At 43.0% G+C, this 25,763-nt stretch overlaps 1 protein-coding gene across 3 annotated transcripts in view; it reads right to left on the bottom strand.

Moving 5' to 3' along the window:
* Nucleotides 1-1,238: 1,238 nt before the first annotated feature.
* Nucleotides 1,239-25,763, bottom strand: part of spire1a (spire-type actin nucleation factor 1a) — a 46,628-nt gene continuing 22,103 nt past the window's right edge. Inside the window, exons 3-18 of one of the 3 annotated variants that reach the window (XM_064348117.1) lie at nt 23,328-23,573; nt 18,473-18,598; nt 14,776-14,850; nt 14,185-14,349; nt 12,535-12,621; nt 12,125-12,254; nt 10,481-10,522; nt 7,935-8,101; nt 7,706-7,796; nt 7,407-7,549; nt 5,984-6,010; nt 4,379-4,516; nt 4,085-4,155; nt 3,909-3,936; nt 3,457-3,599; nt 1,239-3,099 (exon numbers count right to left, since the gene is read on the bottom strand). In XM_064348117.1, coding sequence (XP_064204187.1) covers nt 2,859-3,099; nt 3,457-3,599; nt 3,909-3,936; nt 4,085-4,155; nt 4,379-4,516; nt 5,984-6,010; nt 7,407-7,549; nt 7,706-7,796; nt 7,935-8,101; nt 10,481-10,522; nt 12,125-12,254; nt 12,535-12,621; nt 14,185-14,349; nt 14,776-14,850; nt 18,473-18,598; nt 23,328-23,573 — 1,920 coding nt within the window. In that variant the 3' untranslated portion in view covers nt 1,239-2,858. The remainder of the gene's footprint in view (nt 3,100-3,456; nt 3,600-3,908; nt 3,937-4,084; nt 4,156-4,378; nt 4,517-5,983; nt 6,011-7,406; nt 7,550-7,705; nt 7,797-7,934; nt 8,102-10,480; nt 10,523-12,124; nt 12,255-12,534; nt 12,622-14,184; nt 14,350-14,775; nt 14,851-18,472; nt 18,599-23,327; nt 23,574-25,763) is intronic. The other 2 variants (XM_064348118.1, XM_064348120.1) reach the window with 2 other exon arrangements.

The following is a 25,763-nucleotide window of genomic DNA, read 5'->3' as shown; positions in this document are numbered from 1 at the left end:
GGCCAAACTGTACAGCATGTAAGCACACTTCAGCTGTGTTGGGTTTTTTTTTTTCTGTTTGCAGTCTGACCACATGACCATGCTGCAAAGCATCAGAAGCATAACCTTAAGAGCCAAAGCAGCCACACTGTGGTCATAAAGCAAAGAAAAAAAAAAAGAGAGGAAAAAACTGAAGCAAACTTTTCATACAAAACAAAAAGTACTTTGCATCCATCTGCACAGCCAATATGAATTCAGAGAGATTTTAAAATATGACAAAAATATATATATATATTTTCGGGAGGAAGAAGAAAAACATCTATGGGTTGTTCAAATTTTAAAATTTGAAATACAACTAAAGAGCACTCCTCTCCTCTGTCTGTATTTACAAACATTTAAAATCTCCATCATTTCAGCATCACTTTCAAAATTTGACTGTACCATTCTAATGTTGCCATTATTGAACAAGTAATATACAAAAAAAAGCCCACATTCAAAACTACCCACATCACTGTTAATGCTTACATAAAACAATTCCCTACATATGTTTTTTTTACAAATCCTGATGCAGGATTAACAATGCCAATGTATAACAGGCTGATAAACCCAAAATGGCAGACATTCATTTATGGGAGGAACCAAACAAATTGCAAACCAAGCGCCCACTTCCTGTGAAAAATGAAAACAAAGGTAATTGACGAAATATGTTTTAACTGTTGCATGTTCAGAGACAGTACTGACAGAAAATAAATAATTTAATAATGTGATATACATATATTTTATTTAGGAGAAAAATAATCCCATGTTAAAGGTACTGGATGTAAAACAACAATGGATCTGCTTCCTTCATTTCTACTTCTTAAAAGACTTGATAATATGGGAGTAGTAGTATTTAACAGTTAAAATGAGTCCCCAAGCCGAAATAAATGAGGGAAACACTTCCAGACATAGTGAATTCTTATCTCAACAACTTTGAGCTGAACTTGTTAGACTGCCACATAAATTCTACTATTTGTTGGACTCAAACATAAATAAAGTATTTTTACAACTTACTGCATTTCATATAACATTAAATTCATGTTCTGAGTGTGTGTGTGTGTGTGTGTGTTTCAGCCTTTTAATTATTTTTATGAAGAGTTTGAGCTGAATTTAAAGAGGACTGAAAACAAAGCATTTTGTTCCAACAGCTGAAATGCTTTTTTGGTTCTCATCAATTAATAATCATTTCGCCCCCTTTGGCCTGAATGAGAACTTTCATTACATGAACTCCCCTAGTGTGTACCATGATGAGCAAACCTCCAAACCAAGGTCACATGGTCCTTTTTGAAGTATAACAGTAAAACACCAAATAATGCGGTTCAACAGAAACCAGAAAAATAAAGTTAAAACAAAAAAATTGCAAAAGTGCTATTCCAGTGCTTGTATGTACAAAAAATGTTATATAACTTAAAAATAACATAAGTATATGGTTATTATTAATTCAGAAAATCTATTAAAGCAATAATAATAATAATTTTTACACATGGTTATTTTTTAAATAAACCTTGATACATCAAAACAGTGGGAAAATACCATTTAGTCCTCTATAAATGTCTCCAATCAAGGATCCAATCGAGATTCCCCCTTTGGGATCGTAAGAAACATCATTACAAATATAACCATATTTACACCAGGGTGGAATTATACCCCACCCAAAAAAAGAAAGAAAAGAAGAAAAAAAAAACTTGGCACTAGGAAAACCTTGTATTTACAAAAGATCTTTACCCCATCCATCCACCCAAAATATAAACTGTAACACACAACTATACCTGCACAACAGATGAGTGAGAATAATGCCTGCGGATGGCCCACTGATGGAGAATAGGATGAAAAATAAAAATTAAGTAACACCATGTGTCCAGTGCATTGAACTGTAACAGAAAATAGAAGGTTCTAAATTTCAAAACCATCGCCAAATCAAAAGCGATGGAGCGCGTTCTTGATTTAAACGGTTGGCAAGACCGGGTCTGCACCTCCGCTTATATCCAACAGGTCTAAAAGGTTTTAAAACAGAACAAATTCATGTCTCAAGGTACAGTCCCCAAGAGCTCCCTGAGAGTGGGATGGTAACGGAAGCTAACCTCTAATTCACAGCTCAATCCTGGGCCGATCGCTCTGTTCTCATATAGCTACGCACTGATCATTCTATCACACGACACACCTTTAGTTTCAGGACTGGTGGCGAACAGTACTTTTTGGTAGCTTTTGCAGCTGTCAATTCAGAGTAGCAACACTTTTTAAAGTGTCTGGTACAACTCTTTCGTTTCTTACTCCTCCGCATTGATTTAGTAGGGACACAAAAAAAATGATTAGAGACTGCTTCATTGGAATGCATTCATTCGGCATCCTGTTGGTGGGCAGTGAGGAGCAAATGCCTTAGGCCTAAAGCTGGACTAAATTAAATTTCCTGAGAAAAGGGTGCAGGCCGTACCATGCACAAAGAGGGGTTTCCTCAGCCTGGAAGTGTATGCTAGGGAGTGTGGTTGTGCAGTGACAGGAATGTCCTAAATACAATATTTACAACACGGGCATTTTATCATTCTTTTGTCTGGAAGAAGAGGTGCTCAGTGACAGCCAGCACGAACATACAGAACATTCCACTTTCAGGCTTACTGCTGCCGTACTGAACGTGGCCGGATGATCACAGCACAACCACGGGCCCCCGTGACATCACAAACGCAGTCAAAACTAAACGATAGCAGAAAACATCGTCAGCACCGCATCTCCTCAGGGGGACCCGCAGAGTTGGCCACGTGAGGGGCATTCGGGGGGGGAGGGGGCGAGGGAAAAAGGGGCAGCCGCTGGCATGCAGGGCGCGGGGACGAGAGGAGGCGCGGGGCTCACGCCTCATTGATGGTGCGCTCGGACGGCCGGTAGTTGGAGGATTTGGGGGAGGAAGTGCGGAAGGACTGGGTCTTGCGCATCGCCCGTTTGCGCTTGGTGGCCATGCTGCGCTTGCTGGAGGAGATGATCTCCGTGATGAACTTCTTGCAGTCCACGCACACCTCCATGGTGCTCCAGTCCCCCGTCAGGTCCAAGGGGAGTTCATCCCGGGACGCCCTCTCCCCGAGCCTGGACAACCTGGGGAGGAAGTGCAGGTCAATATTAAGGGACGTCATTCATTTGATCTTTACAGTATTAACCAGGAAGTCTCAATTACATGCAATAAGATATTTCATAAACAGACCAGGGGAAAAATATACAACAAAATGTATATACAAATCACGGTGTGTAAATAATTGCCCAGATTCCCAATATTGGTGCATGTATCTCAACAGCAGTTGTACACAAAATACACAACAAACAACATTCACAGACTAAACGGTGTATAAATAATTGCCCAGATTCCCAATATTAGTGCATGTATCTGAACTGCACTTGCACATTCACCACAGGAGCTGTGTGCTCCCAGGAGATCGGGTCATGAGGGTCCTGTACCTGGATCCAGTGCGCTGCAGGCCCAGGTGCTGGGGGCTGCTGGAGGCCTTCTCAGGCAGGGCTGGGGCCTCCTCCTTGGGCAGGGTGCCAGACCCCAGGGAGAAGATGGGTAGGCTGCCAAGGGGCATAGAGGGCAGCCTCATCTGCAACAATGCAGTGCAGCAGGTAAGGAAACAGCCTTAACCAGACTTGCCTCAATGCATACGATAGCAACGGATATCAGTGCAAATGAATACAGTTCAACTTAAATTGGCTGTGAATACAGGTGCCTGCAAAGTAAATCAGGATTAAATAGATTGCCATTTGTGTTTTAGTGTACATTTGATGGACCAATCAAAAACATGCACCAAAAAAGAAATGATATAAAGAAAACGCCAAAAAGTAAATCAACTTTAATATAATTCAAATGAAATGGAGTGTTGATTGTTAGTGTAGTCAGGGACCTCACTTACCTTTGTACAACACTGTGAGCACACACATCTGCATAGAGAAAATAAGGAACACAGTCAATCACAGCACATTCTTCATTCACTGCTCAGCCAAAAAAAAAAACACTACTGGTGGTGATAAAACTTCAAAAGTGTATGCTGTCAGTGTGCGTGTCTCTGCGCATGTCTGCGTTCTTTACCTTTTACAGAACTGGCAGGTGTAGGACCAGGTGAAAAGGGAGAACCTCTTTGTACGGCAGCAGAAACACAGCTTCGAGGAAAGAGAGAGCAGAGTCAAACTACATCCCTTCATTCTCATAAACTACTGCGCCTCTATTCTAACACACACACTACTGTGGCCCCATTAACTTAATGCACTACTAAGTCACATTTAATTGAATATTGACTTTTCTGACTGGCATTAATAGTATACAGTAATTAAGAGCATTACAGTGATGCATATTACAGTCGGTAGAGTTGGTCTCCACGGATACCTTTCCTTTCTTGAGCGCGCTGTAGACGTCCTTATACTGCTGGAACTTCTCCAGCTCGGCTTTGACCAGCACCTGCCTGATGTGCATCACCTCTTCCACCGTCAGCGCCAGACACTCCACGGGGTAGCAGAACTCCTCCTGCCAAAACACATGCCTGTTACTATGCCTCCTCAGCACAACACCGCTCCATAGCACAGCACCCATCACGGAGGCCCACAACGATGCAGAACCAATCTCTCCAAACGCAGCTACTGAGCATGCTCAATGTGTCCATTACACAGGACATTTCATAAAAAAAGATTACACTGCAGTCGGACCTTTTCCTGAGTGAGCGACGAAAAGAATCAATTAATATAATAACATAAATTATGCCCTATACCAGGACAATTTAAAGACCCTTTACCATTTTTTTTCTTGTATTAAAGTGTCACTATGCCACAAAATAACTATGTATATATTACTTGATTCTACATATATGATTTTGACTGTCCAAGGTTTTTAAATTACATACTGGTAATTTAAACAGCTGAACATAAAGATGGCTACTAGTTACTGCCTTGCCTAAGGTAAAAGCAGTGCCCTTCACAGGATTCAAACTTGCAACTTTATTAAATGTCCATTTCTATAACTTCCTTGAGCTGCACTTATGGTGTATAAGTGCAATCCAGCCTAGTTATGCTGCTTAATACATGTCATGATTGCAGGTTGGAGAAATTGGTCCACAGCACCCCCTGCAGGCTACCAGATGTGACTTCAGGCAAGGCTGTTTTTGATGCATTCTTCCCTTAAGAGCAGCCATCTACCACCACACAGACAACACACTGAAAAGGTCCTATTTCACAATGCACCACATTCATAAGGACTTTGACAAGCACAGTAGCAACACACAACCACACATTGAAAGACACAGCGACACACTGACAGACACTACACACTGTACAATACCATGTGTGAACACTGAACCATGTTTCATAAACCCACTGCAAATATTGCTCAGTCTGTTGTACAGAGGTTTTAATCAACATACTGTACTGCACGCATAGTACTATTACATGCACTTCAAAATACCATTTGACAGAACCATAAGTAGCCTTGGTTATGTGTCTTAATGTTTGTAAAAGAGCAGTCAACAGGGATTCAAGTCAGTTCCCCCCAATTACAAGACCAGCTCTCATCACACCGAACAAGGCCATCTTATGAAGATGCAAGCAACATACATGCACCTGTACTGAACCTTTACATCCACTGTAAAACTGAGCAATATTCTTAAACAAGGACAGGTTTTTCCATTCAAAATGTAAAACATTGAGCAAATAACAAGCATAAGACATGGTTTGTACAGTCCCCAGTGTGTCTCCCCATGACATAATTGCCAATATTCCCCTTTAACAGGAGAGCAGGGCTGTCAATTTGATAAAAATTAATGCATATAGAAGTATGAAAATGGGGTGACCAATTCAGAAATTCTCAGTGCTGGATGAAGTGTGCATTGGCAAATATGTTCTCAATCACCCAGAGCTAGACTGCAAGGTAGGCTCAGTGTTGCAGGGGTAACCTTCAACCACGGCTAGCATCTAAATGGAGGCATGGTCATATAAAACCTACCGACTTGGGGCTGGGGTCCACGGAAACCTGATCATTGAAGGAAACAAAACGGGTGAGCTGTGTGCAGTCATGGGCCCTGAACACTTTCCCAAAACCCACCAGCAGATTCACTGCTTTCAGCTGTGGCTGTAGGGGGCACACTGCACCCCAAAATCAAACACTGTCATTGTTGCCATTGCTATTCATTCTAAATTATTACACCAGGGAGTTGTCAAACCCTAGAGCAGAGGTAACCAACCCTGTTTCTGGAGATCTACCATCCTGTAGGTTTTCATTCCAACCCTAATTTGGCACACCTGATTCTACTAATTAGCAGCTGAACAAGATCTCTAGCTGTTGAATGAGGTGCGCTTTGCTAGGGTGGGAGTGAAAACCTACAGGATGGCAGATGTCCAGTTGGTTACCACTGCCCTAGAGGGTCTGTGGATTAAGGCCATGTGTAGACTCGCTGATAAATTAACTGCTGAAATATGCCAAAAACCAGCAGATAATGTGGCTCTCCAGGACTGGAGTCTGCTACTCCAGAGTCACACCAACACAGAGAACATTTGAAATATTTTAATTTCAAATCAATCTCCTATATGTCCTCCAAATTTAGAGCACCTCACCATATCCATAAGCCTGTCCAAACATTTTGAGCATTGGCTTAGGCATTGGTCAGGGATTTTTGGGTTTCTGCTACATTAGCTCATCCCAACTCGATACACCTCTCATCTAATCAGAGTTAACCCTTCTGTAGTATTGGGCAGTCAAAAAGGTGTTAAACAGACCATGGCTCATGATCAAGTGCATCAAAGGAGAGTCCACACTTTTAATAAAACAAAGGAGGAACTCTAAAATCTCTACAGCAAAAACAGAGACAGAACAGTGCTGTACTGCAGTAGGGGTATAGACCAGGTCACAATCAGAGGAACACAGTTACATAACTCATAATTCCCCCAGTTGAAGAAGCAATTTTGTTCCCACAGATTCAATAAAGTCACAGTCTCTGAATGAGAACAGCCTGAGCCAACATGCCCAGCCATCTCAGAGAGGATGGGATAATGTGGCTAGGAATGGGCAGGAGGGACATTTAATCAGGTCAAAATACTGGATTCCCTTTAATGTCCATGGAACAGGTAAGAGATTATGACGCATGCCTTTGTCAAAGAACAGGTATTATGATGAACACATGGTAAAAAAAAACATTTGTTATTCCCTCGCGCTTTATAATCAGTTTCAAACATCAGCCCAAGTGCATTATTTACAAAGATTATTACTTACAGCACAGTAGAAGTGTTATTGCTCATTGGCTGATTTTCTGATAGATTTAAGTCATTTTTTTACTTTTTAATTTTTTTGCACCAGCCGAAATCCAGGTTAGGTCAGGAACAGCAGTGCTTTGGGGTGGCGTTCCCCCAATGGGGTACCCTACCGTACGTACCAGAGATTTGGAGCTCTGTCGGGATGGGGGCAGAAACTGCCGAACATTCGTGGGGGTCTCCTTCTCAATGGAGTGTCTCCTCTGGAACACGAGGCGCTTCTCTGGTTGCGGTGTGGAGGAGATTGGCAGGAACATAGGAGGAGCTTCAGAGAGCAAGAGAGAAGGGGCGAGTGAGAGAGAGAGAGAGAGATGGATGACAACAATGCGGGTGAACATCACATGACAAAAACAGGAATGCGGAGGCGACAGAACCGTTTCCCCAGTTCGTCTGACGCTTCCGTGGGAGGAAGGAGGCTTACTCTTTTTGCCTACTACGGACTCTGGTGAGGTGTCGTCCATCACTGACGTAGACATGCTGGAACTACTGGCTGACTTGCCCGTGGTATCCTCCTGTAAAGAAGCGCATTATTACAGGCACACCGCTCAACAGAGCTATGCACACGCACACAGAAGCCAATCGGAACAACTCCACAGACTCTCTGGGTCCCTGAAATTCGCACACATAGGCACATGCGAACGCACGCTCACCTCCGAGTCAGAGCTGTTCAGCTCAGACAGGGCAGGGGCCTTCAACAGCCTCTTCCTCTGGGACAGCACCGGAGTCCCGTCCACTTCACTCTCCTCGCCCGGAGGCGTCCCATTGGCCAGAGCCAGCGTGCTGACCGGTCTCCTCTTGGTGGGTTCCGTAGTGCATACTTCAGGAAACAAGGCATCAAAAAAGTAGCATCAAAATCAAGATGGTGACTCATAACAAGGGAGGTTGGGTCAGAACACAGGAGTTTAATATTGGTTTCACAACTGCATGTACTACTCCTGACTTCTCTCTGCTGAAAGCGCATGCGGATCTACACCGTAGTGCTGACATCTCCACAGCAACCACTGTCTTCCAAATCTTTCAGGTGCACTAAGGGCTCAGACAAATGCCCAAATGGACTGACTGCTCAAGGCTCAGCTAGTCACATGGAAGACCTGAATACTCTCATGGTTTGTTGCACCCAAAACGGCATACTTGAGCATCCGAGAGCATATTTCTGTTAAGCTTTACTTTTGAAAATATCAAACATTTCCTTAAAGATGGAGCCGGTTTCTGCAAGTGGTATTTAAACAACAGTACTTCCAGCACTTCTTTCAATCACAAACTTTGCAGTCATGAACGCCCTATATGGTACTGAATGCAAAGTGTTTAAAGCTTAGATTGACACTGTTCTGTAGTTCTCCGCACTGGATACAATTTCCAAAAGACAGCAAACAATACAAGGGGTGATGCAGATATGTCATCCTGGATTTCACTTTGCCATATTTTCAATCAGGCAAATAAGACTCACAAAGCATGCATCCCTTAACCACGCTCTAACAAAGCCACCCCAGCAGGTACAAAACATGCTCACAACATTTCATTAACACTGTGACAACCACTGGAAGCTGACAGCATCTATACCACACTGTGCCTGTGTTCCTCTCAGATAAAGTGTCCTGTTTTTTTTTTCCTTGTGGCCAGACAAAATAATTACAGGTTATAAGGTCAGTGAATGTAAACATACTGAATTAAATATTGATACCCAGAGTTTGGTACCAGGAATAACTGCCCTTCGTAATGCTGGTATTCTCAATTAGACCTCCATACATTTAACACATTCACACACACACACACACAGCTAGATGAACTACCTACTACAAACAGAATACACATAAGAGACACACACACACACACACACGCAGAGCAATCATCATATAAGCAACATGTGAGACACAAGACAGAGACACACAACACAGGATATGTGTAAGAGACGCACACACACGCACGTGTGCACACGCACGCACACACACGACAGGATACATGCAGAGACAAGCACACAAACACGCACATACAGTCAAGAGACTTCCAAGACACACAAAGGCATGCCAGATACATAATACACACAAGGCACATAATAAACACAGAAGGCATACACACACACATACACACGCAGTGTTAAAATGCAGACATTGCGGCAATGGTACCCTGGCCATAGGGAAGTGTTAGAATACAGGGACAGCTCTATGATACTTTACCTGCCCCATACATCAAATCCTGAGGAGTGCTGATGCTCTTGCCAGACCCTATAAGGGAATACTTCCTTGAATATGAAATGACCTAATCATCCCTGCAGCCTTCTTACGGTGTGGCTACCAGTGCTCAGAGCTCAGTGTTAGTGCACCACATCCACATATCATACGTGACCGGGGTCAGAAAGCATGTTTCCAGCCAAGTGTGTCTGTTTAACATGGGCCATACAACAAATAAGCCATTGATGAGGACCTGCAGGTGAACGGCATGATGGGAGACCCATAGACACCAGTACCAGGGGGGGACAGCAGTCAGGAGCAGAGGGTCCTGCTGCAGACTTAGGAGGTCAAGTGGCTCCGAGAAGCGGATATACTTTATGACTTATTGGCCTGGAGCAGATGCTTAAACAAACTGCTTCGGCCAAGTTTTTACATTTAAAATCTGCCTTCAGGAAATATCTGCCTTTAGGGAATAGGAGATGATAATGATGTTAAGGAAGTTTAGAACTTAGCCCCCTGTGATTGTTGTCCGAATTAATTCCCACCTTATTCCCACGCGTTAGCCAGCAGAAAATTTGCGTATCCATCATTAGAAGGAATTCTGGGCTTAATTCAATCTGTTCTGCACTTGGGGAAAGAACATTAAAAGTGAAGACCTTTTTTTCTCAAATCGGAGCTCATCTTAAATTTCCGGATTGAGACAAAAGACCTCGCCTTATCTGCTTGTGCATCTCATGTTTGCAAGGCAAGGACCACTGTAGACATTAACTTTCTGTCACCTTCAAGGATTTCATTGCCTGTACTCAGGCCCCCTCCGTACCTGGCCACTCTCCCTCCCTCCCTCCCTCCCTCCCTGACTGGTGTCTGACTCTGTATCACAGCTGGAGGGGGGGGGGGGGGGCTGGTGTGACACAGCCGCCCTCCAAACGAAATAGGCATGAAATGAGAGGAAGCGTGTATCACGGGACGGATACAGCCGCGACAGCCGGAGGAAGCAGCAGGGTCAGGCAGCCAGAGAGAAACTTTACCTGACAAGTCAAAGCTTTGAGACATGCTAAGCGGTCGAATTACTGCAAGAGAAACAGTGGGGGGGTTAAAGAAAGAGACCGTTAAAACAGGGAAAGGGCTGTAGCTTTCCTTTTCTCTCACAGCCCAAAGGAAACTCCCTTTTAAAATCCTCCAAATATCTCCATCATATCCCATTACCATGACCAGCAAAAGCAAGCAGTAAAGGCGATTAGGTAAGAAACTACTGAGGAATTTAATTGCTGATCCTATTACTGCTCAGTTCAATACCTCTGGAACAGTGTAGCACAAATAGAGCTAGAAATCGACGTTGGGCTTAAATGGCTCTGACTGAGGCCAAGCAGTGGGGCCCTTTAACATGGCTTCAGTGACCAGAGTTCATGGGACAGCGTTAATAGTGATAATCATTTTTTAGAACGATTCTCAAGCTTTTACTAAAATGAATACTCATCAAGTTCCTTAAAGTATGTGTGTCCCTAAATACTCTTTGCCCTTACTTAAAAAGGTACTAAATATTTTAATTTCAAAGGGCCTTAAATAGTTAGATGAAAAATTTTAGTTTTGGGGATTACAAAATAAATTATACCACTGTTACTTTACAATTATTTTGCACAATGACATCTTTTGAGTGGAGAAAGTTTTAATGAAAAACTTTTTTGTCCACGTGTTAATTTGGTGAAATGATTCTTTGGTGAAATCGTTCTCTTCTAGTTTCTATTGCATATTTCAGAAAATGCATGCATTTTTTTATGTTTGTCCATTATCATCATTGCTGCACAGTGCTCCAAACCTAAACTCATCTATAGCTTGGTGTGAAATAGCATTTGTGAAAAGAAAAGTGCAAAACAAACAAAAGGAAATGTGAATGAAAGTATTCCAACGAGACAGAGACAGCTCTGGATGCTGTCCAGATATGAAGCAGCATCTCTGAATTCTCTGTTTGTGATCCCACAGGCAAAGCAGCCAGGTATAAGAGAATGGCACACAGTCATAGATCTAATGACTATATGCTACAAGTAGGGCCCTACCAAATCCACAGCAGTGAAAACCGTATCATCCTGTGTAACTGATCATTTGCCATAAAATGGCATGAAATGCAGCTTTTGTATTGAAAATTAAGAAAATTGAAATTGACCAAAAGTTTCCATGAATTTGGAAGGGCCCTACTTAGAATGGTAAAATGCATATGTTTCTGACCAACATCGAATACATATCACTCTCAGAGTTACTGTAAGGTCAGTTGACTGCATTGTTTGTGCTAGCAAATCTTTGCTGACATCATATATCTTAGTTGTAAGCAAGTTATTTAACAGCTTGTTAGAACCATGCAAGAGAATTCAGCACCATACTGTGGCAAACATTTTGAAATGTGCTGTGTCTTTCATTAACTCCAGAACCCTGGCAACTGATAATGAAATAAAAAGAATCAAATGTCCAATCTTATAGCCATAACTAATATGAGCAAGCCTGTATGCATGTATTCTTGTATTTATACACGTGTGTATCATGTACAAGATTGTGGATGCGTACACATTGCATATGCATGAGTGTGTATTGTACATATTGTGTATTGTATGTATTGTTTGTGCGTGTGTGTGTGTGTGTGTGTCTCTGTGTGTGTGCACGTGCATGTGCGTCCTCCTCACCAAGGCGGCTCCTGCGTATCTCTTCTGGAGACACAGGCCTCAGTTTTCTCTCCGCTTTGATCTCCGCCAGGATTCGCTCGTGCAGGCAGGGCAGCCTCGGAGGGTGGGGCTTCAGTTTGCGGGCGGAGACCTGTGGGTGCAAGCGCATGAGTGACAGACACCGTCAGCCCTTCTCCACGCCCGTTATGGACAGACTAGGCATCACCATGACAACCCCCACACACCAGCACAGCCACAGAAATGACAGCATTCTGAGGGCCATTGGAAGTGCTTATCACTGAACACATAGCGGGTGCTTGATAGGCACTCAAAGAAGGATTTAGGGGGAGTCATCTTTGTCAAGTATTCTAGAGAGCTGGAAGACATTAGTGCTTGGAGTGGGGGGGGGGGGGGTGAAAAGGGCCACTCACAGGGTTGAGGGGAGGTCTGGAGCGAATGAATTCCAGGATGACTTCGTGGGCACTCTTTTTTAACCTGGGCGGGAGGTCTCCGTTCACCTGCAAGAAGCGTAGTCGGGAAAAGGGGGATTAGAACGCATAGCCCAACCTCTCTCCATCCAGCGATCAGTCACGAGTCAGAGCTCCATCACCATGGTAACAAGCCGCACCCAACAGGGCCGTGTGCAATGTTCACACTGGTTATTCTTGATCCTGCTCACTACGCAGCTGAGATCACGAGGAGCAGAGACATTAAACCAAGTGCACATCATGCACTCTAGTAATTCATTCAGCTAAGTACTCATAAAATAGACACAAACTACATCATTAAAAACCCACGTCTGATTTACTTGATCATTGTCATGATCATTTCCATAATCTACTCATTATGTTATTCGGTATAATAATTCATGCATGCTTAACATGGGGATTCCGATAATCAGCTAGTCAATCATACACAAATTAAGAACAATATTGATTCAGATAATGTAAGCAAAATTTTGCAAAAATATGTATTCACTACATTAGAACGCACAAAGCGGTAGCGTTGGCCATTAATTGATATGAGCCTGGAAGGTCAACTGACAACACACACTGACTCTTAATGCACTTTGCTCTCTGTGTTCACTGCAAACCAGCACAACTTCACCCGCCATCTTTCCTGGTAGGTATAAGCAAGCAATTTCGGTGACTAAGGCCTTTACTTTATGCCTGTAGTATTTTTTATTAAAATGAGACTTTCAGAGGACAGGATTTAAAGGTTTTATTAAAAAAAGCTATATTGTGTCTTTGCGACATACACTGATACTAGATACTATATCTGGACATAGAGAGTCATGTATGTGTGCACACATTCCTGCCTCTCACAACAACCCAACACAAAAACCAGGGATGGTGACTGTTTCTGAGCACTGTCAACAGGAAGCAGATGGCTGTGGGACAAGTGCACCCACGTCTGGTACTTTTATAGTCATGCACCATCGTTATCGGAGATACAGCATTCAAAGAATGAAGCAAATGTGTCCAGGAATAGCCTCAGGCAACACCTTGCATTTGCCATTTTGAAAAGAAAAAGCATTTCCTCGTGTTAGCCAGGCCTCTTCCTGGGTGCTTGCGGATCATTGGTTTACAGTTTTAAGACTTCAAGCTCACTTTGCACTATTATTCAAACACAGCATCTGCTTCACCAGCACCCTTTTTCATTTACTGTGTCCATTCTCTGCCATAAAACAACACTGGCACTGCTCCAGTGTCCTTGCCAAACGGTGAGGACATTAGAGAGGATAAATAAAGTCAAAATCTATTTGCTTCTGAATCATTTCTTGACCCTAAAGAAAACCCAAATGATCATTACTTCCTTGTGACATACATTTTGTTTTTACCTTCAGCAGATAGCCATCCTACTGTGCAGCTATTGATTTTGTTTGCAGCAGACACATTTATAAAGTGACATAATATACAAACAGAACATTTATCATTTCCTTGAGGGAAAAGGGGGGGGTCATTTTGTTTCCCTAAAAGATGATGACATCGCATACTGCACTGGCAAGGTGCTAGCGGCGTCAGTGTTATTTGTGTTTGAGCCCTGGGTCCCTTCACTGAGAACCTGCCCTCAGCGCTCACCATGACTTTGCGCAGCTTGTAGCGCTTGGAGCGGATGTCGTCCATCAGCATCTCGTAGGGCGTGAGCTGGAACTCGATGGGCAGGGGGTCGTACTGCCGCGCTTGCACTTTCTGCAGCTTCACTCCCGTCCGCAGGTCCCGCATCACCTGCACCCAGAAGCGGGCCTGACGAAGCACAACACAAACACACGAGCTGTGAGGGCAAACGCTGAGGTGAGCCTCTCCCTTTCGCACCCGCCAGCTCTGTACGCTCAAACGCAAACGCGCACGCACGAATGCGCTCCATCGGGTGCTGTGAGAGATGGCCATGCAATACAACCAGAACCAGGATGGAGAATGCACAACTCAACAATGTTCGTTTTCCCCTTCAGTGACCAATTTAGACCAAAAAAAAAAACTAAGAGAGGTGAGTTAAGTGTGTGTGACCACTTAAGCTGGTCGGTGACAATCGCTTAGAAAAATACTGAAATGAGCCAAGAAACTTCAATTCAATTGCGCGTCAAATGCTTCATTTCAGTATACCACACACACACACACACACACACACACACACACAATGTTGTGGGAGGAGTCATTTCTCCATTCTCTTACCCAATCAGCATTCTGCAGCTCATTCAGGTCTCGCGTCGGCTCTTCTGTCGTCTCCACCCCCATCTTTCGTAGGTTCTGCCAATCAGAGTGCAGAACTGCCATTAGTGTCACAGCTCCTACCCCCGTACACTCCAGCATGAGGACATCAAACTACCCCCGCTGACCACAACCATAATCGAATGGCCTCACAGACCAACCCACTGCTTGGAGTGTGACAGATGCCAGCCTCACTCCTCCCCAAGCAAGGGGTAATGAATGAGCAGCTGATGTTCCCAAGCACTGTTCTTGGATCAGCTATTTTCAACATGAGTATCAACCGTTAGCTCATCCCAAATCATTGCTATAGGTCACCCTTCACCCCAAAGAAGCCTTGTATCATGAAGCAGGTGCAACGGTCATGCATAAACCATTAATTTTTGTGTTCTCATTTGAAGAGACAAACATGCTAGCATATCTATCCAGCTATAAAAATGGATGTAATGCAAATACTATGTAAAAGTTATGTAAGTCACTCTGGATAAGAGTGATTGCTAAATGCCTGTAAAGTATTGCAATGTAATGTACCAACATACACAGAACATAATCTTTTTTTGCTGGGATGGGGTTCCCCCTCTCTTTTTTTCTCTCCAACTACAAACTAACCAATCACCAACATTTGCTTATTCATTGCATCATACCAAGCACTGAGCAATGAAAATGAACTCCAGTACATTTGCCCTCAACAGCCACAGCTATTTTCTAAAAACAGAGCATCTCTCATGGACACCACCCAGAAACCTGTGGGCAAGCGTCGAGTCCGCAGGAGGCATTAAGCAATGATGCACAGCGGAATTACCGCCAAGACTAGCCCACGCTACCTTAGCGAAACAGATCCAACTGCATCCGGCTGAGGACTCGGTTAGTGACTAAACCGCAACATTCGGGCTGTATGTATGGAGCGAGCGTCTTCAATGGCTGAGTGGATCTAACACCCTCCAATGTTCTGGACTTCAAACAGACAGTGAACAGAGCAGGAGTGCAAGGGCAGAGAGAATCTTACAGGGAATCGGACAGCTCCGTTTCCACAGGCACAGCTGGCTATGTCGCTCCGCCCAGAGGGACTGAACGCAAGATGGCCGCCTATCCAGATGCTACAGTATGACTTACAGGCTCAATTAAGGTACAGTCTGTAACCCATAGGATCTTGTCATTGTGACATCTGTAGAGAGGGGCTGTCATTCTCACACCATACTGTGCACTCTCTATTTGTGAACTGTGCCCTCCTGTGGTTTCTTGTGGGAAATCACTCTCAGTGCATCTTTATTAAGAAGTACCCAGGTCAGGGCATTAGCAGGACTTATATCATGACCAGATTAGCCACAGGATGATGCAAGACTAACACAGGCCAAGCTTAGAAACACCTCCCTGAATAACATATGCGGTTTTATTAAATGTTACCAATCCTACCGAAACCTTCTACGCCACATGGGGCTCAACTGCTTTCCCCTGAGCATAATCTCCTTACATTCTCCTTGTTAAAAGGACCCACTGGATTTCACGACTGTGAATTACATAATCTAATGTGGGCAAATGCTTGGCCGAGTGGGACACAGTAGGGAGGGATATCACAGGACAGACGGACACTACATGCGGATTCACAGGAAAGATTTCAGGCAGATACAGAATTCAGTAGTTGGAACAAAATGCAGCAAAAAGTTTGCACGTTTATATAATTTCACAAAATATCAATCAATGATAATTTTATTTAATACAGACATCATTTCTGTTGCAGGCAGAAACCAAACCTTCAGAAACTGAAATTATTCTGCAGTTTATTTTGTAATAGCCAATGAGCAAATCTTTTCTAAGCACAACAGAATGCAAAAAAACAAGCATTACAAAGGTTTCTGGGAAAAGCAGTATTTTAACTACACTATCAATGCAGACAATGCTGGCTGACCGGTGCAGCAGCTACAATGCAGCCAGCAGAATGAAAACCAGAACCAGGCTAATCCTGAGGCCATGCAGACAGGTCAAAAACAGCCCTGAGGATTGACCCTTAGCACTAAGCCGTATCCATTTATACACCTGACACTAGAATACACATGCACACATGCTCGTACGCTAGCTGTCCATTAGCTCACTGAAATCCCTACTTCCAGCCTGTTCAATATGAATTGATTACACAAGGAAGCAGTGGATTTTGTCATTTTGTTTAGAAAATATATATATATATATATATATAAACATAGTATTGGACACAAATTCTATGGACAAATACGTAATCTGCATAAACACTACAGCGCTCTTAAAAATAGTGACTGCTCTTAATCGTAATGTTTGTTGCATGGTGTGCAGTATCTCTGGCATCGTTCAGAAAGCCTTACTTTAGCACCGCTCCTGTTCGAACGTTTCGAACGCTACACATCATGGGCCATTTCACACGCAGGCTTGCCATTCTGCCCTCTGTTCCGACGGGCAGGAGAGCCAGGCTATTCGCATTTGGTCTCTTTTCCAGCAGGCAAGAGAGACATACTGTTGATATGCGTGCTACTTTCCAGAAAGCAAGGGAGCCCTACTGTTGGCTGACCAATTGCTGTGTAGATTTTCTCTGTGGTGTGTGTCTTGTATGTATGTCAATGGCAAGGTCGAAGTGCCTACTCTCCTGAAAAATCAGTCCAACTGACCTCTGCGCAGATGCTCAGGCAAATCATATCCAGATACCTTCCCCCCCCCACCCCCAACAGATTTCCCCCCTTTTTCTACCTACTGTGGAATAGCTAACTTAACCTGCAGTACAGGGACATACAACTCAAACCCTAAAGAGTTGCATTTTCTGTTTGCGTTTCAGCCCTCAAGCCTTTAATTTAAGTCACTGACTGGAAAAATTCCTCACACTTTCTTTCCAAGGCCTAAACTGGCTGCTGACTGCCTAGATAATACTTCCCAACCGTATTATTCATGGTGAGAACTTTAAGCCAGAATATTCTCTGACCATGCATGGACCACGTTAGTTTTAGTTCCAGCTTTAAATCAGATCTGAGTGAGCTGTTAACTGATGTGGATTTGACATTGTTTAACAGTTACAAGCTGCTGTTGCACGTTTGGGTTCATGGAGAGTATTTTCATTAAAAAAAAACCTCCGACAGCACATTCCCTTCACCACACACTTGAAGCCAAGATTAATTGCAGAGATGCTAATATAGTTCAGCACTCAGTCAAGTTCAAACTTAATTGAGAGCTCAGGTAGAACATGCAATGAAAAGCCTGCATATACAGTAGGGCATGGACCACCCAAGACCAGGGTGCAGTCACTGTGCCCTGTGCCCTGTGCCCTGTGCAGCCTGCACTGCTCCTGCACAGATATACCACAAAGGAGCTCTGTGCATGCTGCAGTGAGGCCCTGTGCTGTTTCCACTGTAGTCTAAGTTTTTTAATTGTATTAATTCCTAACATTTACACATGGCTCATCTGTAAATAAATTCTATTTACTTTTTTGATAAACAAAATTAGAGTCCAGTCAGATTTCCCACTGCTGTGTGAGCTGACCCCTGTCCCTTTCAAACCTGCTTGACAAATTGGATCTGCCAGGAATAGAGGATTCCATCAAATTTTGTTTTTAAATGAAATAATAAATTTCATTTATTGTTGGACCTAACTGTCATTTGACTGTTGAGTGATACTGAATGAGACAGAGGAAGTCGTAGCTCAGCCTCACCTCTTTGGCACTCTTGATCTTCTCCAGGAAGGTGCGGAGCTCCTTGGTCTCAGCGTAGAGGGCACGGCACACGGCCTGGTAGTGGCTGGGGGCGTCCGAGGAGCTGGGGAGGTGGGAGGTGCAGAGCTGTCCGAAAAGCAGAAGCAGAGAGGAGAGAATTATAGACAAGCACATGAATACACACATCAGAACAAAAGGGTGCACACTGAACCAAACAATAATAATAATATATGGTAGATCATTGCAGCACGTCACACGTTATTACTACTAAAAATTGCACGATACCGCCCTGTGCGGTTGAGTGGGGGACATATTACTCTATCCTTTTAGGGAATACATTTGCTGTGAGCGTCAGTAAGGTGAATTAGTCAAATCACAATGAAAAATGGTCGCACACCATCCATCCTTCCAGAATCAGAATTTGGGGCCCTTTTTGGGCCTCGCCCTGCACAACCTGGCAGAGCTCTTTCCTCATTGTTCCATGACTAAGCAGTTATGGGTTGCGTTCTGCTGTCAAGTTACCCACATAAACAATGCCTCAAAACTGGCTGGGTGGCATTTTTACACATTTTCGTCTTCACCCTGCCCTCAGAAGCAATTTCTCCCACAGCCTACGTGTCTGATGTTCGGGGGAAAAAAGCAAAGTTATGAGAAATCAGATAGTAGTGTGGAACCCTCATTTCAGCAGTTTGTTTCCACGTGCTCTCACTTGGTGTGCAGATTGGCATCTTAGATAATCTCAACCAACCAAAAGTCTTAAAAGCTACAGCAACCAATATGTAGCATGTTCACCTTTAGTCAGAGAGCCAGAGAATGTGCTTGTGAGCACGCCCCATTGAACTCAGCAAAGATGGAACACTGTGTGGATAGACCTTCACGTGACGTCTCAGACTCAGACTGACACGTTCTCTACGGAGTAGGTCCACCTCCATTAGACTGTGGGGGCCAAGCAGAGGACTGATTCTCTCAGGCATACAATCAAGCCCCTGTGTAGCATCTAATGAAATCATACAGTTACAGTGAACATGGTGAAGTGTATCTTCAGAGACCTGGCTACCCCCTTGTTAGCATTTAGAGTTAATGGAGTCTTTAAAAGGCCAGGCAAAGTTCACATGCCTTGTGCAACCAGGAGAAGACTGGCATATCTGATAAAACAGACAGATACTTCATAGTAAAGTCTAGTGGAAATATTTTCAACATGCTTATCAAGGTGACAAAAAACCGAAAGCAAAAACAAAAAAACAAAAAAAACATTTTGAAAAATTATAAAAAGGTTGATGGGAACTCAAATGCCAACAGATATTTTTTAATAGATGTTCCCCAATCTGCTCATAAAGTTGTGCAGGTACATAACTGACATCTTAAGCTACGGCGACCCTCACTTATATCCCACATGACACTACTTCATTCAATTGATCTCCATTGGCACTGTCCTTCGAATATTCCTTTTCCTGAGGTCAGTGAGCTATCCAATATCGCAAGGATGGGTCTGTGGTCTTCGTTGAAGAAACAGTTACATTGTCTACAGTCCATAATACCAATCCAGTCAGGGCCACCTGACCACATGCAACTCAACCTCAAGCACATTATATTTTACACTCCTGATGTTTCCTAGCACAGGTGTTAGCTTCCTAAACCTCTTTTCCCTTGTACATTTGCCCCATTGCATTGCCATTATCAATGATACTTCCCCAAAGCTGCTTACACATTTCTTGTAGCTTAGTCTCACTTGGTGGGTGGGTTTCCGTGAGACATAAACAGGGGAAGCACCTAGAAAAACCTACTGGGAAGAACCTCACAGTTCTAAAGCAAAGTTCCCACAGAGATTTTGGCTGCCCTCCAATAAGATTCTTCCATGAAGGAAATACTAAATACCAGCATATAACCCATACAAATATGCATTTACACATCTGCTACTTCCTTTACTGAAAACCAGCTGAAAAAGTATCCCCACACATGTATACTGTGTCACATTTTACAACCACAATACAAGAAATATAATGATACACATGTTCTATGCACCTCAAATAACAATTAAAAAAAAAAAAAAAAAAAAAAGAAGTATTTCCATTAACTGTCATGGATTTTATTTTTTTTCCATCAAATCATTGTTTAGGTTTTATGGGGAAAACAATGAAAAGTATGGAAATGTCACTTCAAGGATATAGACTTTTATAACTCTCATAAAGTAAAAGGCATATAAAAAAAATCTAAATAAACTTGGATTCTTTCATAATATGCAAAAATCCAAAGAGATCACTTAAGAATGAGTAATACAGTACAACTAATTCAATATCTATATCTCATGAGATCTATATATATATATATTTCCTGTTTTGCAAGCGCTTTATGGGTGCACAAGTTTCTTGTACTTCAGACTCTTTATCGCTGTCCTAGTAAGTTATACTGCCATGGAAAACTCCCTGCAGGGATCAACTGTTGCCTAATTTCTAATCTCTGACCTACTGCTAGATCATGCAGGACTTGCCTGCTCAAGTCATGGGTGCATATCTTTAAGCTGTAATCATCAAATTCTTATCTATGTGTGAAATGCTTGGGGAAAGCATTAGGCTCAATTCCTTGTCATGACTCCTTTGGGAGCTTTCTTGCCGTTCTCAGACAAAACAGGTATCACAACTGTTAAGCAGATTAACATCTGAGCTCTCCCCAAAAGCTTGGGTTAAAGACTGCATCAAGAGCTCATAGCTGATCTCCTCAAGGAGTCAGTTCAGACAAAAGCTACACCAACAGCTTATAGCTAATCACCTCTGGTTGGTTTGTACTGGAGTTCATGGTGTGTAGACCTAGCTAACTGAGACTCTCCACATGAATGTGCAGTTACCTCAACGAACCCCCTACCTTCTGACTTCAAACTCTGATTTGCAAGGTTGAACTGTGCTTATAAGGCTAAAATATTCTTTCTACAAATCTCTAACCTCAACTCTCCCATTGCATGTGGCCATAAAAATTTGACCCCCAGTGTTACCGCTGTCAGCTAAACAGTCAGGGTCGTAAAGGTGAAAGCAAATGACCTTACGCAACCAGCCCAGTGAAGAGACAATTGTGCTCCTAGATAGGATCAAAGCTGGTGTTCGGCACAAACAAGTCATTCCTGTAATTAACTTGACTTACAACTTCATAATTTACGTCATTTAGGAATGACTGGATTCCACAAAAAATGAGAATCAACTACAGCAATTTTGCAGAACCAAACATGGTTACAGACAAATGGAACAAGACCAGATGACTGAAAGCATTATATAAATAATATGGAACATCATGCCTTTAAAAGTGTCAAATTATTCAATTTGAGCTATTTTATATTACTACACAAGGTCTGTGTTTTTAAGAGAAAAAAATAATGAAACATTAATAAAAAAAACATCCAGTGAGTTTCTCTCAATTCTAGCTGAACAGGATGCTTTGTATGAGTGTTGCTTTTTTTTTTTCTTTTCTTTTGAGAACACAGAAAATAATTGTGTGCACATCCAAACCTTAGTAGGCCAGGTGCTGGATGAAAATATGCAACGAAGAAAAGAGAAAAATATCTGCATACTGGAAAATTAAAAGCTCCCTGCTTTAATTACAACGTTTTGACCACAAATGGTGCTCGTCAGGCAAACACCAGGAAATTAGGGTATAAATATGGTACAAAACTGTGCCATCATAATTACATCATCACACATAGATTATACATATTAGCAATACATGACAATAAACAGCAAAAATAATTCATATGAAAATATTATATTGGAATCAAAAACATCATAATGTCTTAGATATACAAAAGGTTGACATAATACAGCCGGTCGGCAAATGCACAATCGGACACTGGGGAAGAAAGTGAGATTTCAAAAAAAAAAAGTGGACATGGCATGCATAAATTATCCGGCAGGGATTAAACATAGGCTACACGTTTGAGCCAAAGTTGGATCCTGAAGTAGAAAGCACGGAGGAGAAACAGGAGTTGGTCCAATAACCAAGGACCCTTACCCAAATGGTAACCTTTTTATATCTAACCACAAATGATCAGTGGTCTATAGCATAACAGGCCACTTAACAAGAGAGCTCTAAAGTCCACTGAGAGCTTTCCAAGAACTAACTACTGTAGCTGATCATAATTGCAGCTGAAAAAAATACCAGTTTCAAGGTAATTAAATCAGACATCAATTTGTTATGATTATGTGACTGATCAATTTGACCAAAAATCTCAAAAGGTGCACCTGCAGCAGTTGCACAAGAATGCCCACCAGACAGGGACATGTATGATGCAGTGAGTGTTCATGTAAATAGTAGATCAAAGATGACTGGCTATTTTCATTGAAATCCGGAATTTACATCAGATCTGGTCCAACTTGCTTGTTTTTTTTTTCAAAGATTTTTTTCTGGGAGCAAATGTGGTTAAGAGTCATGTGTTACAAATTTAATATTTCATCAGTTTAATGATGTGGGGGGACATTGGTGGCCCAGTGGTAGATCTCTCGCCTGCCACGTTGGCGGTCCGGATTCATATCCCAGCCAATGCCCCAAAAAACCCAGCCACTGGGGATGCGCCAGTCAGTGCCTTCATAGTGCCCGTCCCAAGCCCGGATAAATGGGAGGGTTGCATCAGGAAGGGCATCCGGCGGAAAACACATGCCAAATCAAATATGCGGATCAGGATGATCCGCTGTGGCGACCCCGAATGGGAACAGCCGAAAAAAAAAAAAATGACATGGGACGTGTTAGACAACACAAGTGAGCAAGCATTTAATAAAACTTTAAATAAGTAGGGGCCTTTAACAAGACGCCATTTAACTTGAGCATGGGTATTTTCAAAATCTGATCATCCCCACAGGGGTGTCTCTGGCCTTACCTTGAGGATGTCCCGGTAGCCATGGACGTTGCACACTCCAGCAGGATCTTCCTCGCCCTCTTCGCCCTCGTCCTCCTCCTCAGTGGCCTCGTAGCCCTCGTCGGGACAGGCGTCACTCTCGGCCACGCCCATGTTGGTCATGATGTCGATGAGCTGCTCCAGGGGCGGACTGAGCTCCCGCTCCTCGTTCTCCTTCAGGCCGTAATCCAGGGCCTTGTAGATCATGATGCCCAGAGACTCGATCACCTGCAGAGGAAACACAAGCATACGCTAAATACAGAGTATACACACTACACACAGGGCACACACACTACACATAGGGCAGGGGGCACACAAACACACTACACACAGGGCACACAAACTAGACACAAGGCACGCACATCCAAGCAAAAACAGTGTGCAGATAAACTGTCAATCTGTCCATGAGGCCAGGATTCCTCATTTTGTTAACATTTATCCTTAAAATTAACTTACAAATAACTGCTGGTGCTAGAGTTTAATCTTCGCAAGCACTGTCTGATGAGCTAATTTTAGTGGTTGCTGAAGTCAAAGCAAACACCTGCATTTAACTGTGAGTGAACATTAAGGGCAAATTTGCAAGAATCCAGGAAAATGTCAAGGGCATTATCTAGCTGCTCTTAATACACTAATGAGCACAAATACACGCATGCACAAGCAAACAAGCACACAAATCTAGAGACTCCTTGTGATACATTTTTTTAAGCTACAAACACAAATGATCGACTCCCCAACTCAAAAACTAAAGACAGGCCATCCCTTATGCATGCTGCTGATCACCAGTTTGAACACAAAGGCTGGTACTGCTTACACACCCACAGACCGTATCAAATGAATGGCCTTCTGTCATACTAATTCTCCCCACCTTTCAATTGTCATCTGAATGAGACTCCTTATTACACGGAATCCAGTTTGTCACTCACCAAGATACAATCTAACAAATCAAAAGAAAGTAAATGGTTTGCCATCGAACAGAAGATAGAGACACCCACAATCACACACACACACACACACGCGCGCACACACGTGCACACGTGCACACACACAGTTATAGCTACTGCAGTACAACTGTAATTTGTCTAAGGTTCAGGTGAAGTACTCTATAAAAAATAAGTATGCTACATGCCATTATAAAAGTGATGTCTTCATAATACTGGCTCTTTTCACTTCCAGACCCGTTCTTTTCATTTTGAAACCTGGACAGAGCCTTGAGGAAGCACAGAAGAAGACGGCAGAATGGTGCAGAATGCAATAATGAACACGAGTGTCCAGAGACCAGAGGGTATGACAGATGCCACACTATTAACTTTGACCCAGGAGCAGGGAGTTCATCTGAGGGAAGACGCCAAGCATCTTGCGCACGCGATGCGGGGGAAAACTGCTGTCCCCGTCTGCGATGCTAAATCATTTTCAAAAAACCCACAATGCCCGGAGCGCATGTTTTTACTGCGCTGTACGAACCCTCTGAGGGGTTTGAGGGAGAGTGAGAGAAATGGCGGCGAGCAGTAATATGGCGGGTTATTTCTGTCTGGGGGCAGGCAGCTCCACACTGCAGCGCTCAGCAGAGAGGGGCCAGATTTCGAGACAGATGGCTGTCCCCCTGAACAGCATCCCGCCCCTCGCTGGTCCGCCTACCTGCAGAGGGGGCGGTCACACGGTACGCGCGCACACGCAAGCAGGGCTGCACATGCACATTTAATATGTTTATCCTCATTCACACAGAGGAAGCAGCATCAAAGCACAAAGAAGAAGCACAGTACAGAGCAATGATATGGATTCTTGCGATAAGGACTCAGTCACTTGTTTGTGATACAAACAGCGAGGCAGTTCAGAGTCAGGGAACCAGACAGAGAGATTAAGAGTAGATGGTAGGACCTGTAAATCTTGCTTTAAGTGAAAATAACAACACACACAGACACAGACACAGACACACAAAGTTGTGTCAGTGAAGATTTTTGATAACTTGATATAAAACATTTCCTGATACGTCTCATCAGAGCAAAGTAAACCTCATGGCCTGTGTTACAGCCGTAATGCTATTCAGTTTAAAGACATGGTCTTTTGCGTGGTTTAATGCGTTTTTACTTAATTGCTACAAGTTCTGCAGTTTGTATCAATTAGGCTAAATCCATGAATATAACCTCTGATATACTATAGGCATGGACATTTGCTTACAATGACATGTCCAGCAAACAGTCTGAAAAAAATGCTTCAACCAATGCGGCATTTTGAGTCTGTAAAGGTGTCAGTGCTAGTCTAGTCATTTCACTGAATTTGTCTTTGTGCTTTTGCTCACATAGTAAGATAAAGTTTCAACAACATAAAATATGACCAGCATTAATAGTATTTATGCTCAGCTCATAATTTTTAAAACAATCAGATATGGTACTTTGGCTTACAGTGGTAATTCACAGCCAA

Source organism: Anguilla rostrata, chromosome 8, assembly GCF_018555375.3.
Source record: "Anguilla rostrata isolate EN2019 chromosome 8, ASM1855537v3, whole genome shotgun sequence".
Classification (NCBI taxonomy): domain Eukaryota; kingdom Metazoa; phylum Chordata; class Actinopteri; order Anguilliformes; family Anguillidae; genus Anguilla; species Anguilla rostrata.
The sequence above is the reverse complement of the archived record's forward strand: the minus strand, read 5'-3'. Positions and strand labels throughout refer to the sequence as shown.